This window comes from Halichoeres trimaculatus, unplaced genomic scaffold, assembly GCF_033239565.1.
Source record: "Halichoeres trimaculatus isolate MK-OKI-2021-1 unplaced genomic scaffold, fHalTri1.1 fHalTri1_scaffold_23, whole genome shotgun sequence".
NCBI classification, from domain to species: domain Eukaryota; kingdom Metazoa; phylum Chordata; class Actinopteri; order Labriformes; family Labridae; genus Halichoeres; species Halichoeres trimaculatus.
Genome location: NW_027437201.1, coordinates 21,979,828 through 21,999,059, shown reverse-complemented (window position 1 = coordinate 21,999,059; position 19,232 = coordinate 21,979,828). Strand labels below are relative to the sequence as shown.

General features: G+C 44.2%; 2 protein-coding genes across 5 annotated transcripts in view; both read left to right on the top strand.

Annotated features, from left to right (window-relative positions):
• The window catches only part of LOC141784782 (SH3 and multiple ankyrin repeat domains protein 1-like), a 59,782-nt gene extending 52,472 nt beyond the window's left edge, over window positions 1–7,310 (top strand). The window contains 3 exon segments of the mRNA XM_074662647.1: window positions 74–3,269; window positions 4,434–5,327; window positions 5,597–7,310. Coding sequence (XP_074518748.1) covers window positions 74–3,269; window positions 4,434–5,327; window positions 5,597–5,648 — 4,142 coding nt within the window. The 3' untranslated portion in view covers window positions 5,649–7,310.
• Window positions 7,311–10,181: 2,871 nt separating this feature from the next.
• LOC141785071 (protein kinase C and casein kinase substrate in neurons protein 1-like) lies at window positions 10,182–18,625 on the top strand. 4 transcript variants are annotated; one of them, XM_074663189.1, is made up of 10 exons: window positions 10,182–10,330; window positions 13,030–13,100; window positions 13,211–13,367; window positions 13,561–13,796; window positions 14,394–14,549; window positions 14,915–15,090; window positions 16,466–16,586; window positions 16,794–16,861; window positions 16,947–17,026; window positions 18,002–18,625. In XM_074663189.1, the coding sequence occupies exons 2-10, from the start codon at window positions 13,044–13,046 to the stop codon at window positions 18,112–18,114; spliced, it is 1,164 nt and encodes a 387-aa protein (XP_074519290.1). In that variant the 5' UTR covers window positions 10,182–10,330; window positions 13,030–13,043; the 3' UTR covers window positions 18,115–18,625. The 4 variants fall into 4 exon arrangements, with proteins under 4 accessions (XP_074519290.1, XP_074519289.1, XP_074519291.1 ...); XM_074663188.1 differs by having other exon boundaries at window positions 13,027–13,100; XM_074663190.1 differs by lacking the exon at window positions 10,182–10,330 and adding an exon at window positions 10,440–10,669 and having other exon boundaries at window positions 13,027–13,100.
• The last annotated feature ends 607 nt before the right edge of the window (window positions 18,626–19,232 follow it).

The following is a 19,232-nucleotide window of genomic DNA, read 5'->3' as shown; positions in this document are numbered from 1 at the left end:
GCTCGAGCCTCAAGCAGAAAGTTCTGCCCTCCCTGACTGCGTCTGTTTAACAGTGTGTTTCTGTTACCCTCAGGTGTAACCGAGGAGGAGAGGCAGTACCTCCACCCACCTGCTATGAAACTGGCTCGCAGCCTGTCGGTGCCCGGGCCAGAGGAAATCCCCCCGCCTCCCAACACATCTGCCCCAGAGCCGCCTCTATCTGCAGGTCCTCACCCTGGACGAGGGCCAGCCATGCCCATCCCACCTGTAGCCCCAGCCCACTACCAGCTCCACTCACAGCCAGGCCAAGCAGGCTGGGACAGGGGGGGACCAGGCGGTGCGACCCAGCAGGTCATGGTCCCCACCCTCCGAAGACAATCAGACGGACTGGTCGTCAGGGATCAGGAGGCGCCCAGGAGAGGAGGAGGCAAGATGGGAGGTTTACGTAGAGGCTACAGCAGCGCTACACCTCCAACAAGTGCCAAGCCTAAGACTCCGCAGGCACCGCAGCATCACCCACATCCACCCAACAGGGAGCAGGGAGGAGGAGGAATCAGCAGGGGTGGCGCCAGGAGAGGCGGGCGAGGAGCTCTGATGAAACAATCAAAGGTTGAAGACGGGTTGAGACAGCACAGAGGAAAAGGAGGCGCTGCGAAAGAGAAGAGCTCCATCCCCATCCCTACAATCATCGTCAAAGCGCCCTCCACCAGCAGCAGCGGGCGGAGCAGCCAGGGCAGCAGCATGGAAGCTGAGACTGCTCATGATGCAGAAGACCACGCCGGCGCCGACGCCACCACAGACAGCCCCAACACCAGTTTACCTTCACCCCTCAGCCCTGTGCCACCGCAGCCTCCAACATCCACGACTCTGCCTTCATCCGCCGTTTCTCCGTCCGTTTCCTCGCAGCAGAACTTGGAGAACCTGGATTACGGATCCTCCACATTTGGTTCAGCCTTCGGAGGAGGAGGAGGAGGAGGAGGAGCGCGCAAGGAGAGGGAACGTTTCCGGGACATGAGGAGAAAGAGCGCTTCTTTCTATCTGTCGTCTGAGGAGGACATCATCGGAGAGGCAGGAGGAGGAGGAGGAGGAGGGGAGGGTGGAGCACTGGGGACGAGGACTCAGCTCTTACAGGGGTCACAGATGGAGGTACCCACCCCCAGACTACGGCCGTCCAAGTCCATCGATGAGGGGATGTTTTCTGGAGACAACTACGTGAACTACTCCAGCAGCATGCCCCCGGCCTTCGGCCTCCCCGAGTACTCCTCGCCGATCCTCAGCCAGGACGGACAGCCCAAGTCCGCCCCCTCCATGTACGGCTCCCAGCCCGCCACCACCTTCATCCACCCGCTCACAGGAAAAGTCCTGGACCCCTCGTCCCCGCTCGGCTTGGCGCTCGCCGCCAGGGAGCGGGCCCTGAAGGACGACCGCAGGACTCGCAGGGAGGAGAGACACTTTGGGCGCCAGCTGTCCACGGTGGGATCCTTCCCCACGCCGGTCCAGACGCCGACCCCTTCCCTCTTCGCCACCCCGACACAATCAGCCTACACTTCCCCTGTTTCCCTCCACCTCACCTCCCCAACTGCTACCACCTCCCCCGCATCGCTGAGCCGGCCACAGTCACCGAGGATTCTGCGCCTGGGAGGAGGAGGAGGTGGAGGAGGAGGAGGAGGCGGGGAGAGGATGGAAAGAGAGAAGGAGGGAGGATCAAGGGAAGGTCTCAGAGTTCGCTTCTCAGAGGACAAAACCAATCACTACTCGCCGCAGTACTACCCCCCCAGCCCCAGAGACAGAGAGCGGGAGAAGGAGGTGTACGACACCAGACCTGCTCCGCCCGTACAGCCTCCTCCTCCACCGACTCAACCTGCTCCTCGTAGACCCTCCTTCTTACAGATGGACGCTCCTCCCAACACCACCTACATCCCTCAGTACACCGTTCCTTCAGCCACAGCGCCGTCACATGATGCCATGGAGGAAGCCCGAGCAGCAGCAGCAGCAGGTGGAGGTTTAGGACTGATGGTTCTGCCTCCACCTGCTCCGTCAATAGATGTAGACGATGAATTTGTCTTTGCGGATCCGTTGCCACCTCCGTTACAGTTCGCCAACGGTAAGAACGAGAGACTCCAGCAGCAGAGGAGTCAACACTCAGCTGCTGCTCCGCCTCCTCCTCCACCTCTCCCATCATCCAAACCTCCAAACGCCCCCCAGTCCTCCTCGCAGGGCGGCGACTCTGCCGCTTCCAGCCTCACGTCCTACGACAGCGAGGTGGCGAACCTCACTCAGTCTGCACTTTCTCCGTCGTATCCGTCCCCGCAGGTGTTTCCCCCGTCGTCCAACGCCGTAAACACCTCCTCCGCTGCTCCGCCTGCCTCATCGCTGCACAGACCCCAGCCCATGCCTCACCCCCACCCGTACTACAGCAGCTCCAATGACTCTTCGCTAGGTGGTCAGACGCCAGGACACGACCGAGGCTCGGCGGCTCTCACCGCCACCATGACGTACGCTACGACGACCATGACAGCGTCAGCGACCGCCTCCACCACCACGACGTCACCGTCCTCCTCTGACTACAGCGTGAGCATGGCCGGGCCCAGAGCGGGTCACGGCACGGGAGGCAGAACCGCCGACCAGACCCACCACTCTGCCGTCGGGCCGAAGAGCGGGGACTGGCAGGACGCAGTGGTGGATTCTGGGATTGAGGAGCTGGACAGTCACAGCAGCAGTGACCACCATCTAGAAATGCTTGGGCTGAGCATGAGAGGAGAGAGAGGAGGAGGAGGAGAGGGGGAGAACTCAGGTGGGCAGACGTATGAGGTGCACAGCACCAAAATGGCGAACCCCGTGTTTCCAAAGATGACTCACTACAAGGAGGGGGGAGGACGGGGGCTGCCCGTGGCGCTGCGGAGGCAGAACAGCACCAACCCCGCTCCTCTGCAGCTGCACAGACAAAGCAACCCAGAAGATCCCAGGTTGGACGGAGCGTACGTGGACGACAGGCGGCGCAAGCCCAGCCGATCCAAAATGGAGGACGGTTTCAGCACCGCTCTGGCTGCTTGCTTGGAACGGCCCATGGACCCTCGCTCGGTCGGCTGGGGGGAGGTTGGAGAGCCCGAGATGGTTGGAGGTGGAGTGCACAGGGAGGCCATGGTGTTGGAGGGCCGCAGACTTCACTCGCCTCTCTCCGGCGTGAAGGCGAGCATCATCAACGAGCTGAGCTCCAAGCTGCAGCAGATGAGCGGCATGAAGAGCATGGACGACTGGAGCCACACCCCGAAGTCTCCCACCATACACAGGTTCGCTCATTCCCTTCTTCTCCATAATTTCAGGCACTGAAGAAAAAGAACACTTGGGCTTTTCAGCCGTTTAGGACTAGAAATAACATTACACTGGATTTCTGCACACGTGTGCAAATAAAATCTGTTTACACATTTGTGGACTTGAACACACATTTGTAGATATGTGGATTTGTATATCCATTTGTATACTTGCCAGTACATATGTGGATCACTTAACAAAATGTGTAAATTTGGGAACAAATTGTTGTTTTTTGCACACATTTGTAGATTTTTTTCACACATTTGTAGATTTTTTCACACATTTGTAGATTTTTTCACACATTTGTAGATTTTCACACATTTGCAGATTATTTGCACACATTTGTAGATTTTTTCCACACATTTGTAGATTTTTTTGCACAAATTTGAAGACTTTTTGCACACATTTGAATGTTTTTTTGCACACATTTGTGGATTTTTTTCACACATTTGTAGATTTTTTCACACATTTGTAGATTTTTTGCACACATTTGTAGATTTTTTCACACATTTGTAGATTTTTTGCACACATTTGTAGATTTTTTCACACATTTGTAGATTTTTTGCACACATTTGTAGATTTTTTCACACATTTGTAGATTTTTTGCACACATTTGTAGATTTTTTCACACATTTGTAGATTTTTTGCACACATTTGTAGATTTTTTTGCACATTTTTTTAGATTTTTTGCACACATTTGCAGATTTTTTGCACACATTTGTGGATTTGTGGGGCAGCTGTGGTAGAGTTGTCGCCTCTCAATCGAAGGTGGGGGTTTGATTCCAGCTCCCACAGTCACCTGTAGAAGTGTCCTTGAGCAAGACATTGAACCCTGAACCACTGTTGGTCAGTGGTGTGTGGATGGGTGTGAATGTGGTGGATAAAGCTGATGCTTTCCAATAGGAGGGTGTGAATGTGGTTGGGTGAATTAGATGAGCAGTGTAAAGCGCTTTGAGTGATCTGAGAGACTAGAAAAGCTCTATATAAGTACTGGTCCATTTACCATTTGTCTACACATATCCGGATTTTCTCATTTGTAAATGTTTTTTCTCTGAGATCGAACCAGAGGTCAGTCTTTCTGATCCTTTAGAGTCCAGATGTTGTTGGACTTTGGTTGACCTGTCTGTGTTTTTGTCTCTCAGGTATTCTGCAGACTTCTCAGACGCCTTTCAAAGCCCGCCCTCTGGACGCTCCACCTCACCACTCCCCACCTCCTCCCCGCAGCATCGACAGATCCTCACACCCAATCTGTCCGCCACCCCTTCCGTCTCCCCTTCCCCTCACGTCCCGGTTCAGCGTAACTGGACCCGCTCCCCGTCTCCGGTGATGCCTTCCTCGCCGGTTCACTCTCACTCTCCTCATTCCCCGACCTACTGCCCGTACCCGACGTCACCGAAGCACCGTAAGATGCGCCGGCAGACCTTCGATTTCCAGGGCAGCCCCACAAAGGAGATGCGGTCATCGGTGTCCCGCCGCCGCGCGCCCAGCCCGCTGATATACAACACTGAACAGCAGAGCCCCGCCCCTCCCAGACCCTCCTCCCTCCCCATCCTCCCAAGCACACCTGTCTACAACAACCCCTTTGAATTCCCAGGATCCCTCACGCCTCCTTCGCCCGGCCTCCCTCTGGGAGACCCGTACTCGGCTTCGACTCCTCCGCTCTTCTCCCCATCCGGGGCGCAGAGTCCAAACCCCCTGCTGGTCTCACGCTCCCTCTCCCCCACTCACTTCCTGTCTGGAGCCTCCTCCCCCATGCACCTCCCCCCCAGCCCGTCCTGCCTGAACTACCCCCACCTCACCCCTCCTCCCCCGGCCAAACCCTTCGCCGTCAAGCCTCTGCCCTACTGGACCAAGTACGACGTGGCGGACTGGCTGGCCTACCTGAACCTGAGCGAGCACAGGGAGCGTTTTATAGACAATGAGATCGACGGATCACACCTGCCTTCACTCACTAAGGACGACTTCTTGGATCTGGGCGTGACACGCGTGGGACATCGCATGAACATCGAGAGGGCGCTGAAGAAACTCACGGACAGGTGAGGGAGGACTCAGACTGTGGGACACGTAAAACCATCGAGGTCAGGAGGAAGCAGCAGGCGGCGAAGGAAAGTCCGAGTGTCTCACCTCCTTAATCTACGTTAGCTCCCCTTCCCCTCCTTCCCCTCCTCCTCCTCTGACCTGTTTCTGGATAAGTTACCCTCCTTACCTCCACCTCCTCCTCTTTATTAACCTCCTTAAGTTCAATCCATCTTTATTTCATTCCCGCCCGTTCTTATTCTTTGATTTGCCCTCCCTTTCTCCCCAGGCGGCTCTCCTCTCCTTTGCATGTCTCTGCTTCTCCTCGAGACACAGACTGAGGGAGAAGGGTGAGTCAAAGAGGAAAGAAAGGGAGAGAAACAGATGGATAAAGACGTTCCAGAGAGGGGACGAGTGGACATCGGCGGACTTTAAGCTCGATGTTTGAGGGGGAATCTTTCTTACGGATCTACTTTACGCGTGGAGGACGTGAGAAACTTTTGACGGACAGGCATTTAATTAAGACACCTTTTTGTGCTGTAGAAGACAAACACACAGAAAACACACACACACTTTCGACACCATCTGCTTTGACGCTGAGAAAAGTTCACAAAGTTGCTGCTTGGAGGGGTAGACCGAACGAAACGAGTCGCATCCTCACACGAGTTTTGTAGCTTTAAGCAGACCAGAGCATCAATCGGCGAGGACGTCTGAATCAGGCGACAGAGATGAGAGTTTGTTTTGATAGATTCGCCATATCCCCCCGGGTGGACGCTCTTAAACGCTTTGTATGTTTGTTCTTTGCGAGCACTTGATATATCTTATGTGTTAAACAGATTCACGAACAGTAGAGCCATTTGTTTTGTACCGAGTGCTGATCGCAATCATTGATTTTAAACTGGTCAGGGTATTTCTAACTGTTGAACTCAAGCTGTGCATAATGACGACAAGTGTTGAGAAAAAATCGCCGTGTACTTCTTACCGTTTATCGTTTTTTCCTGATTGAGACGAGGATCTGAAAGAGTTTGCGCCGATCATCCTCCCTCAGGCTTTCTCCGCGTTCACGGCCACAGCACAGGCGAACGCCATAACGTCGACCGCTCTCTTATCGCAGGTGCAGTGATGAAAAAAAGGGCTTTTTTACTGCTTCTGTCTGCCTGACCTCCTCGGCCCTCCTCGGCCCTCCTCGGCCTCTCTGCGTGTCTGATTTCGTGCGCGAGTGTTTGTCAGCCTGCGTCTGTGGCCAAATGCTTTCCCCTCTCTCTTTATGATGCCTTTTCCAAAACATTTACAGCGGTTAGGTTATTTTTCCTCCTTACTAGCCGACAATCCCAGTGTTACCTTGTTTCACAGATTAACCCCTAAAAAAAGGAAGCTCCACTTTACGAAATATTTGTTTCAGATGATTAAAAGTGAGTTCTGTATATGTTCAATGGACGTAAATACCCTGGATTTTCTAAACACATCATCCCCTGCAGTGAATTCAACTGTGAGGCAAACACATCATTTATAGATCTATATGTAATGATGATTTCAAACTGATGAAAATATATAGTATAATAAAGATAATTATATTAAGTATGTAAACATTTTTAAGAATCTCTGTCTTCCAAATAGTGTGGACAACTTATTTGAAGCTTTGTTTTGTTCTTGTTTTTATTTCCTGTGAATGCTTTCTACACTGCTGGCTGCGTGGTGACCCCCGTGAAGCTCACACACCTTACTTCACATGTGTGTGTGTGTGTGTGTGTGTGTGCTGTGAGGAGTGAAAGGTCTGAGCAGTAGTGTAGGAAGCATCACATCCTATGATTTAAAGAGTATTTTTAGGTCTAGTGAATTGCATAATGAATATGACTACATACAGTATGAGCGTAAGTATGCAGAGATAAAAGGTATATATATAAATATATACATATATATATATATATAAAAGTTTTGCTTTTAAATAAATACAGTATATAATGATAAACTATATGATAGAGGTACATCTAAGGTGTTGAAATAAATGCGAAACTAAACTTTGGCCCTGTCGTGATTCTCATTTCTCCTCCAGCAGATTCCCATAATGATCCAATTTAAAGTGCTGTGTTTGGATTGAGTCATTTGGCAGCGCCTCGTCCCGGCCCCGCCGCGCTCCAGCACAACATTGTTTTCAGGTTCCAGGATTATTTTCCCATCAGGCCGGGTGAGCTAATAGGACAACAGAGAAGCGCTCACAGGGAGGGAAGAAGATGAGACGGCTTAATTCAAAGCAAGCCGTGGCTGCGATCACGCGGCAGACCCCAAAGACGCCTGTAAGGCAAGAACACAATGAGAAACGACTTGGAAGGAGATGAATGTGACACTGTGCGCTAGCCTGGTGGCTACTTCAAGGTCCGTGGTGGAAAACTGTAAACATGATGCTTTTTCAACTCGGTGCCAGTCGTCAAGGTTGCTGCCTCTTTGTGTTTGCTGGAGTCTGTTCATAGTTACCAGAATTAAAAAAAGGCAGCGATGTTTTTTCTCCATGGAGATACAGAAAACTTTTTTCCTTCCCAGGGTGCAACGAGAACTTTCACAGAATGAGAAACAGAGGGAAGCTCAGCAGTCTTCCTAAAAATACTCCTTCAACAGGCTTTAGATGGTGGTGGTCCGGACTGCTGTGAACTGTCAGATGGAGGTCAATACCAGGGTCGAAAGCCTTTACTGTCATAGCAGCCATTTCTCCTCAACTCACCTGGATTAAAGTCATTCAGGAGCCACAAAATCTACTTTATCTTCACAATAAAAACAATAAAGTCTTTAAAAATCTAAACAAAGGTAAAATCTAGTAAATAGTTATCCAAACAAAAAGCTTTTCTAATCAGCAAAATTGTAAATGTAATTTATTATTTTTTTATTTATTTTTAATAAATTTGCAAAAATGTCAAGAAATTTTGAGGTTTCAAAAACTTTGCAAAAGTTTACAAATCTTCAAAAAAAATTGTAAACATTTCAAAAGCATTTGAAGTTTCAAAAATGTCAAAAACTTGGAATGAAACAAATTAAAATAAAACAATGAATACATTTAAATATTTAAAAACTTGCTAAATTTTCCCTAAAAACTTTGAATTTCCAAAAATTTGCAAAAATAAAGAGAAAAAAAGAATCAAATTTGCAGAAATAAAACCACCTTTCACCCAATTTAAACAAGACACTCAATTTTAGACTTTTGATTTTTTTCTGAGATTTAAAAAAAATTGCCAATATTTTAAAAAGAAATTGTAATTTTTAAAAATTTGCAAAAACAGACATTTAAACAATTCCCCCCCTCCCCTTTAATATTTAAAAACTTGAGAAAATTTTCCCCAAAAACTCTTTATACCAAAAATTAGCAAAAAAAATCATATCAAATCAAATCAAATCATATCAAACATTCACTTGATTTAAGAATATTGAATATTTATGAAATTATAAAAAATTGCCAACATTTTTAAAGAAATTTTTATTTTTCAAAAATGTGCAAAACTTGAAAAATGACATTTTAACAATTTCCACCTCCAAAGAATTTTCCCCAAAAACTTTGAACTTCCAAAAAACTTTCAAAAGCAAAAAAAAAAAAAGAAGAAAATTCAAAAATTTGCAGGAATCTTACCACCAATCACTTTATTTAAGAATATTGAAGTTTTTGGAAATTTTCAAAACTTGCCAAATTTGAATTCTTAAAAAGTTTCCAAAAAAGAGAATAAAAGACAAAAGAAAAGGACATTTAAAGAACCCCCCCCCTCCAAAAAAAAAAAAAAAAAAAAACGAAATATATATATATAATAATAATAATTGATAAAAATACTAAAAATAATTAATTGCAAAAATAGCTTGAATTTGTAACTTAAAGATAATAATTCGCAACTCATCATTTAAGTGATTTACTCTTGTCTTTCTACATATCAAGCATGTATAATAAGCCACCATGACGTAAGTTATGGAAAATAAATCTTTATTTCAATAATAGTTTTTAAAGCTACATGGAGCCACTGCAGGAGTCAAAGAGCCGTATGAGGCTCCAGAGCCACAGGTTGAAGACCCCTGATCTAAACCCTAAGTTAGTGCAGCCATCCACCGTTAGATTTCAGAGCACATCATCCCTCAGTGTGCCATCAAGCTTCATGGAGATGCTGATTTCTTTTCCAACAGTACTTGGCTCCTGCCCACAGCGCCAAAATTTTCACTTGACAGTTTGCTGACCATGGTACTCCCATGCTTGATTGTTCTGCCAGCTCCCCTCACCTGAACCCAACAAAGCTCAGAAAGAAGAAACTATCAAGATCCTCAGCACCTCTAAAGTTCCCCACATGAACATTGTGAGTGGGGAAAGATTTTAAAGGATGTTTAAGCTCATGTCATTCAGGATTAGTTTTTTTTTTTTTTAATGGAATAATCTGCTAAAAACTCCTCACAGGAGCTCTCAGCCTCAGCAGCTTACAGGGAGAAACAAACATCTTGTCTGGTGGGTGGATGCAGAGCGCTGCCGGAGATATTGGCTCTAAATGAGCTGTTAGAAACAAGTTTATTTCAACTCCAATAATGAACCACTTTAATTCCAAAGAGACTGTGAAATGAAAACAAGATGGAGTCAAACTAACTGTCCACAACAAAAGCGTCCTCCTCTGGCTCCAGAAAAGCCTGTAACACACCGTCCAGGCTTTCCAGGCCCGACCACACAGAGGGACAGGTCACAAAGGGGGCACAGGGGCCGTCGCACTCTCCCACTAATAAGCTCACATGACTGTGACACCGCTCTGTGACCGGCGTACAGTCAAAATGAGGGTTCAGCATCTCATTAGCACCATATGGAGACAGGCAGAGGGAGGGGACGGGGGAGGGAGGAGGGGGACTCTTCCAGCTGTTTGTTTCTGATAGCGGAGCGGAGAGAAAGTCAAAGAGGAGCAGAAGCCTGGAGGAGAGGAGGCTGGAGAGTCAGGAGGAGCAAAGGATGGGGTTAAAGTAGGAGAAGAAAGAGGAAGAAGTTGAGCCAGAGCCGCTGACGGGGGAGGAGAGAGACGAGGTAAGTCTTCCTCCCTCTTTGTTTGCCCTGGAGCCAATTAGCAGCCAAATCACTACCATGCGAACGCTCTGATGTGATTATGTTTTCTCTGGGTGTCACACGCCCACTTTCAGATCAACAGCTCTGCCTGCGTGTGTGTGTGTGTGTGTGTAACTTTAAGTGCCAGGGGGAAACTGGGTCAGAGGGAGAGGAGAGAGGGAGAGGAGCATGTGTTAGAGGAGGAGAAGCTCACTAAGAGAGGGGGAGACGGACTCAGAAATGGAGAGAAAGCTTCAGCGAGCCCTTCAGCTCCAGTAACAAGTGGTCACTTGAGTAATCACTGGTGATTCAGACAGAAATGTAAGTGTGGGGTTCTCCCAGGCATGGCTGCTCTGCTCTGTTGCCATTTACTCTTTGCTTCTTGCTTCTTTGAGACCAAGGATGAGCTGTGTTTCTCTCCTCTGCATGGGAAAGTTAAAGTTTGAGGAGCTTAAAGAGGAAACAACATGATAAGATTAGAGAAAAACCTCCTCTGTGTGGCTCTCTCTGTCATGCTCAGTCTTGTGACGAGGTGTGGTTAGTCACTTTCACGTTACTCAGCCAGCAGTGTGTCAGCATGCTACCCAGACACAAACAGGCCCAAATAGACTCTTCTGCATGTTTGTGCTTGTGCCCTCTCTTTAATGAAGCTGCCACTGAAACCCAACAGTCTCTGCACTTTACTCCCTGTAAATCCCACATTCCTGTTTCCAGCCGACTCATGAATCCGCTCCTTTTGTGGTGCTGATCTCTGGATGGAGACCGTTGGTTCCAGTAGGCCTTGTGTTAGTCAGAGCAAAGGGGGAACGATGACCTTTCCCTGCTGTTTATTTTGGGAAGGCTACAGGAAGAATGCCTGAGCAGCTGTTCTATTCCTGCCAGCAGATCCACACCCCTGTGAATTTCAGTCGACCGCGACCACGCTCCCCTTACTCACGCAGGGGGCTCGGTGTAAAGTGTAAATCACACCTCATCGGGATGGGCGAAACCAGGGGTCTGCAACCTGCAGCTCTTACAAAAGAAAAATACTGAAATAAAGAATTTTTATTTTTCTTCCAGAGGGTATTGATGATCAAAGACACTGACACTAAATAAAATCCTGTGTTAACATTTAGTTGAACTAAATCTTCATCCCATCTGTAAATAAAGCCTGCCACCGCTCTACTTCACCTCCTACAACATCAGCAGCCCACCAACTTTCCATGCACCTGTGGCTAACCTCAAGTTTTACAGCCCTGGGAAGATAACTACATCTACAAAAGACTAATCTGGAAGAAAATACTGATTTTAATTCTGTGTGGATGGATTCATTTAACCGACAGTGTCCTAGCTTAATATTCATGATTGATATGTGGCAAGACATTAGCTAACCACTAAATAAGATGAGTAAAGTAATACTATCAATATATAAAATTGTATCTTTTTTTTTTTTTTTTTTTGCAAATTAATAATTTTATTTTTCTTTTAAGTTCACACATTTTTGAGATTCTTGCAATTTTTTTATCTTTCAATTTTTTTAATTTTGCAAATTTTTTAAATTTCCTTTCTACTTTCAGATATGTTTTAAAAATTCAAAGGTTTTTGGAAAAATGTAAAATGTTTTCACTACAATTTTTTTTTTAGATTTTTGCAAATTAATAATTCCCAATTTTTGAAAAATTGAAAAAATATTCAACATTCTTACATCTTTAAAATTTTTGCAATTTTTTTTACTACGAACGATTTAAATTTCACAAATTTGTCACATTTTCAATTTTCAAAATTTTTGAAAAAAATTCAAAACTTCAAAGTTAATGAATGTTCAGATTTTTTGAAATTTTTGTAAATTTTTGCAATTTTTTTAGGAAAAAAACAGTTTTCACAAATTTGTCACATTTCCAATTATTGAAAATTTTGAAAAAAAATTCAAAACCTTAATAGTTTTAAAATGTTAACATTTTTAAATTTTTTGCATTTTTTTACCACAAAAAAAATAGATTTTGCCAATTTGTCACATTTCCAATTTTTTTGAGATTAAAAAAAAAAAATTCAAAGTTTTAAAATGTTCACATTTTTGAAATTTCTGTAAATTTTTGCAAACTCTTTTACTACAAAAAAAGGTTCTGCCTATTAGTACCATTTTCCAATTTTCAAAATCTTTTTAAAAATTCAAAACTTTAAAAGTTTTAAAATGTTCATATTTTTTAATTTTTTGTAAATTTTTGCAAATTTTTAAAATTTGTACATTTTTGCAATTTATTTAAATTTGAAAATTGTTTACAAATTTTCTCATCCATTTAAAATAAAAAAGTGAGTTATCCCACATACAATTTAATTAATGTACAAAAACTTCTTGTTTTGATTATTAGTTTTTATTGTGACGATAAAGTAGATTTTGTGGCTTCTGAATGACTTTAATCCAGGTGAGCTGAGGTAACATGGCTCCTATGAAAGTGAAGGTTGCAGACCCCTGGGCTCAGTTGTGATGGCAGTTAGCTCAGCACCACACACACTCTGAAGTTTCAGTCTTGATCAGACCCAGTGTTGGCTCTGTGTACACGTCCAACCTGTTGCAGGAAAATCAGTCTCACTTCGCCTGCCAATAAAAGCTTTCCTTCTCAGCTTGTTACAACACTTTGTAACCAGTTTAGCAACTCCTCTGAACAACACAAACAGCAGCAATCTCTCCTCTCCTGAAGCAGACACCTTTACAATCATGGCGAGTCTTCCCAAAGACCCCCCTGAGGATGCCAAGAAGCAGAGTTTTTGGATGGTAAGGACTATTTTTACGACCAAAACCTGAAAACTAAGACCTGAGAAAAAGAAACCAAAACATGTTTGTTTGTTTGTACACGTGCAACTCACCATCCCTCCTCCTCCCAGCCGGGGAACTATGTGCGCACAGTGCACCGAACCGAGCAGTCCCACCAGGCCTGTAACGACATCATGGCCTGCTTCATGGAGAGGGCGAAGGTGGAGAAACAGTACGCCCAGCAGCTCAGCCAGTGGAGCAGCAAGTGGAAGACCATCGTGGACTCCAGTGAGTATGAGAGGCTCAGATCACGCAGACTGCTCTCACTGCTTGATTCCTCTTAAACGGCTGCACATGTGTTTGTTTGAAATGTCTCAGCAGACAAATGGAGCTCATTATTCCTCCGCTTGCTTTCATGACTCACCTCTGCGCCCTCTGTCAGGTCGTCCTTCACTTTGTCTCTCTCTTCTCTCCCTCCCAGGGCCGCTGTACGGCTCCCTCATGAGGGCGTGGCAGTGCTTCTTCAGCTCCGCAGAGCGCCTCTCGGCCCTCCACTCCTCCATCTCCCAGTCGCTGGTCGCGGAGGAAGGGGACCGGGTGAAGACGTGGCAGAAGGAGACTTTCCCCAAGAAACTCTTCTGTGGGTTCAAGGAGAGCTACGACAGCAACACGAGTTTCACACGGGCGCAGAAACCCTGGTCCAAAAAGCTCACGAAGGTCATTGGTCAGAATCTGTGTGTGCTTGTGTTGTCGCTGCTCAGGTGCAAGTGTTCCTTGGACAGATGAGTCTAAAGACATCTCTTAAAGTAGAAAGAGACTCTGTGAATTGTATAGAGTTAGGTACTTTATTCCACCATTTGGGAACAACAGAGGAGAAGAGTCTGGCTAGTGATTTGGAGCCACGCTGGGACCAGGCGTCTTTCAAAAGCAGAGTGTAGAGACCAGAAGGAGTGTAGACCTGGATGAGGAGCTTTGATTGGAGCTGCCACTGGAAGCCAGATAGCCGCATAGAGGGAATATTCCCAAGATCGAGCAATCAAGGTCACATTAAAGGTTCAGGTTTCTGGCAAAGTTTGAGGGTGTGTCAAATTTGCCGGACAGAGCCAGGCTGGCAGTTCCTCCTCTGTATCTTGTATTTCAGCTAATCTAAGCTAAGCTAACATCTCCTGACCTCAGTTTTAGATTTAAAGCATGGTTAGAAAAGGATAATCCCCTCATTAGACTCTTGGCAGAAAAGAAAATCTGTGTTTTCCCCAGCTGAGTCAAACTTTCCTTGAAGTAAACGTGAGATTTATGTGGATTTGCGTTCAACAGCTGGAGAAGACCCGCGTCTCATTCCACAAGACCTGTCAAAGGGAGGCCACCGCTCTGGACAAAGAGAAACAAGCAAACGAAAACGCCGAGATGAGTCCAGAGAAGAAGCAGAAATTCACAAACGCCAGAGAGAAGGCCACTGAGGAGAAGGAAAAGGTGAGGAGGGATTTTAACACAGCGTGCTCCTTTCACGTTTCCTGATTCCCATCATGCCATCGAGCTAAATGTTGCATTCCCATGGAGTGTGTTTGTCCTGAAACATGTGGTGATATTTATCCAGTTGAGGAATTATCAGCTCTAAACACAAACCCCAGCCTAACATGTTGCTCCAAGCGTTTCCTTGTATGGAGATGTGTTATTGTTGCTCCTCTCTGTGTTTACGGAGCCCAGCATGGGAACGCTAAAAGCACCACATGATTTATACTTTTTAGACCGTCCCCAATTAGAGAAACAAAGTGCATCATCTCGCTAAGGGAGCAAAAAGCATCTTCTAATAAAAAACAACTCTGAACTCGTTCCAGTGCAGAGAGCTTTACGAGAAAATGCTGGAGGATGTGACGTCCTACACGCCTCGCTACATGGAGGAGATGGAGGCCATCTTTGAGCAGTCGCAGGAGGAGGAGAGGAAGAGGATCAGCTTCCTGAAGCAGGTCTTCCTCTCCATCCACAGACACCTTGATGTCACCAACAATGAGAGGTGAGTAGATGTTGAATGTCCACATTTATGCAGCAGGAGCACAAACAATCGCAGTTCCAGGAGAATCCACTTGAGGTTGGATCAAAAATGAAACTCTGTTTACAAGGTTTAATCCCTTTTCTGACTTTCTTAGAGCTATCACACTTGAGGTGATGTGTTATTTCCCTGCTCAGTCACATGACCAGCTGCACGGAACTCTTAGTCTGTGACATCATCACCAACTGCTGCCCTCTCAGGAGTGAAATTGTCCAAAGTTTTAGAAAAGTCTCCTTATAGATGCCACAATTTTGGCCAAATCTCTCTAAAAATTAGACATTTTTGTAGTAAATTTTGTCAGGAATCCATCCATGTCATTTTTAAAGCTGTACCACTGTTACTTTTTTTGTTCAGAGACCTATCTACTGCGGCTTGTGTGAGGCTGGATCCTCCTCTCCCATTCATTCTAATAGGGGAAGCTAAAAGGGCTTCTTTGGGGTTCACCAACTTTTAGGGCTCCCCATTTGAAAAACATTTGAGAAACAACAAATTCCTACACAAATTTTGTGAAGCAGGGCCCACTCTGTCATCTAAGCGAATTTTAAGCTGATACCATTTAAGGCCTAGGAGAAGATAACTTTTTTTGAGGTGCCACAATTCGGCTTGATTTTATTTTGAAAGGCAAATTGCCAGCTTCCTGTCTGAGAAAGGTCAGGGGTGTCTGTATACTATTTGTGTATCTTGATGAGACGAACATTTTGGCGTTAGTTTGATCTTTCTACAACATTCCTACTGCAATTGAGGGCTGTTTTAGTGTTCCTAGGTGGCGCTAGTGAGCAAATTTTGGAAAATACCACATTTTTGGCCAAATCTGAGGTGTGTGCCAATTTTGGAGCGGTTTTGAGCACATTCAGGGGGTCGAATTAGGGCTCAAAGACTCGTTGGAATAATAAGAAAGAAATTGATGAAATACAACAGTGTCTTTCTAAAAGTGTATTTCAAAAAATCTAGCTACATAATCCTTTGCTCTAATATAAAGGAAGATAATGGGACTAAGTTTGAAATTTGGATGATAATCAGTGAAGACATCTGGTGTAAAAATCTGGGCTTCTTCCTCCTCACCTGTACCTATGCTCCTTATCATGATGCTTCAGTCAGCAGGCCTTATGCAAACTGTCCTTTATCGCACTGCTTTGAGTCTGCAGCAACGCTAAAAGCAGAGAAAACTGAGTTGGTTCTGAGTCTGATGGTTGACAGAATCGAGCTGAAACGTTTCCAAAGAGAGTTCAGATCAGAGTTTGATTCAAGTCATTTTGATTTCATCTCAGTGACAGGGACAGTTGAATGCAGAGCAGTGTGTTTCGTGTTATCCTGACCCAGCTGTGTGTCTCTGTGTCAGTGTGAAGGCCGTGTACAGCGAGCTCCATCAGACTCTGATGGCCATCGATGAGCAGGAAGACGTCAAATGGTGGAAGAACAACCACGGCCCTGGCATGCCCACTGACTGGCCGAAGATCCAGGTGTGTGACGATGTCTCCTCTGATCAATCAGGGGAATTAATCATCAAAAACTAGCAGATAGTGTACCTCATACAATTGGTAAACAAAAGGTATTTTGAGTTTTTATTTCTGAAATCAGAAACATTCTGTAGCAGACAATTTGTCTGAAAAGAGCCGTGTCCTTACATGGTCTCCTGAATCCTTCCTGACCTGTGTCTCTTTCTTCAGGAATGGGTCCCACCAGTCAAAAAACTGAAGAGGAAGAAGAGGGACCAGAAAAGGAAAGACAGCCGACCGTGAGTAATCCTCTAAGATATTACCCATGGTACATAAATGAAGATTACATCAGTGTTTTTGCCTCTTCCTGTTTCCTCCTGCCAGTGTGATGATTGGGGGAGTGAAGGTGCGAGCTCTGTACGACTACGTGGGAGAGGAGGGAGATGAGCTGTCCTTTAAAGCAGGTAACGCTCCAGAGAATGTGATGAAAAATAACTACAGTGACAAACTTTTACACAGAATCCACCACTGCATGAGATTAAAGATGTGCTGAAAGACAGAAATACTGTTTTTTTTAATTTCCTTCCTCCAAAAATAGGCATGCATAAGCGCGGCTATAATAAAATTGTGCCATTCCCAACTTTTCCCTTCACGCCTGCTACTGTCCACTAAGAGATTGTCTGAAGTTTTTGAAATGTCTCCCCTGGATGCCTCATTTTTGACATTATTGTAGTAAAATTTCTCAGGAATCCATCCATGTAATTTTTAAAGCTGTACCACTTTTAGTTTTTTTTGTGTAGAGGCTTATCTACCGCATCTTGTGTGGAGCTGGATCCTCCTCTCCCATTCATTCTAATAGGGGGAGCTGAAACAGCTTTTTTGGGGTTCACCAACTTTGAGGGCTTGTCATTCAAAAAGCGTTCAAGAAACAACAAATTCCTACATCAGTTTTGTAAATAAGGGCCCACTCTGTCATTTGATTGAATTTCGGGCCGATACCATTTATGGCCTAGGAGAAGATAACTTTTGTTTGAGGTGCCAAAAATTAGCTTAATTTCATTTTTAATGGCAAATTGCTGGCTTCCTGTTTGAGATAGGTCAGGGGTGTCTGTGTATAATTTGTGCATCTCAATGACACAAACATTTTGGCATTGGTTTGATCTTTCTACAACATTCCCACTGCAATTGAGAGCTGTTTTAGTGTGCCGAGGTGGCGCTAGAGACCACATTCTGATATTATTGGGGGTCAATTTTTGTATTAAATACCAAATTTTTGGCCAAACCTGAGGTGTGTGCCTACTTTGGCGAGATTTTGAGCACATTTAGGGGGTCAGCTTAGAGCTCACAGAGCAGACAGAATAGTAAGAAGAAAGAAACGGGAAAAACATAATTGTATCCTCTCCCAGGTCTCTGATTTTGACACTTCCTTTGTTTCCCAGGTGAAGTGTTCCTGAAGGTGGAGGAGGAAGACGACCAGGGTTGGTGTCGAGGCGTCCTGAGCGGAGGAAAGGAGGGCTTCTACCCAGCGAACTATGTTGAAATTACTGAGTGATGTCGAGTATACTATGTCCTCAACTGATGTCTCATAAAGAGTTATCTTTCAAATATTTAAAAAAAAATAACATTTCTTATAATATTTTATGTTTTCACACTGATTCTGGGATGAGCTGCACCCCGACAATTTAAAAATGTAAAATTTGTTTCTTAAAGCTTTAATATTCTAACTTACTGGTTTGAGACCTGCTGCATTAAAAAATAATTTAGACAATAATTTTATTAAACAGAAGCTGTATGTGTATGTGTGTGACTGTGTGTGTGTATGACTGTGTGTGTTTGCATGCATGTATGCCGTTTTATTACCAAAGAAAAACCAGAGGAGATATTTATTTACTGCTCACGTCTGATCAGGTTATAATATGATATTAGCTAAACAATGGTTGAAGAGGTTAACCGGGCACAGGTTTACAATGATATGTGCACACAAGCCTGTTAATGTTTACTTCAGAAGTATTAGTAGAGCATAGAGACGTCACTTTGACTGAGGGGGGGTGGATTTTCAGAATAAAAGCGTAACTGTTTTACCTCATACATCGTGTGTACTGTTTATCAGTCGGCCCAAAGTCTGAAACAAAATTTACAAAGTCAACAATTTTCTTTAAGTAATTGTGTTTTGGTTTGTGAAACTTTTTATTATTATTCTGTGGATGTTTTTCCTAATCATCACTGTCATACCGAAGCATAGCAAAAATAATAATAATAATAATAATAATAAAAATTATAAATATAATATATATTGAAAAGATATATTTTTATTCATATTATAAATAAAAAATATAATATTATAAATATAAAAATATTATATAAAAAAATATAAGTATAAAAATATAATACTATTTTTTAAATAATCAATTAATAATAATAATATTTTTAATAATTAATTCATAATTATTATTACTAATGATAATTTGAAAATTAAAAAATAGAAATATTGATTATAAAAATAATTTTGATAATTATTACAAACATTGTAAATTATTGTATAAATATATTATAAATAAAATATTTACAAAAATGTACTTCAGTTTTTTAATAATTAATTTAGAATAATAATACTTAATAATGATGATTAGAAAATAAAATATAAATTTTATTACTTATAATAATAATTTT

Excerpts from the sequence above, each read along its gene's own strand:
- LOC141785071 (XM_074663189.1), top strand. The coding sequence starts at position 13,044 with ATGGCGAGTCTTCCCAAAGACCCCCCTGAGGATGCCAAGAAGCAGAGT. Across the intron at positions 13,797-14,393 it reads GGTCCAAAAAGCTCACGAAG|CTGGAGAAGACCCGCGTCTC; the intron begins GTCATTGGTCAG and ends TGCGTTCAACAG. Across the intron at positions 17,027-18,001 it reads TGAGCTGTCCTTTAAAGCAG|GTGAAGTGTTCCTGAAGGTG; the intron begins GTAACGCTCCAG and ends TTTGTTTCCCAG.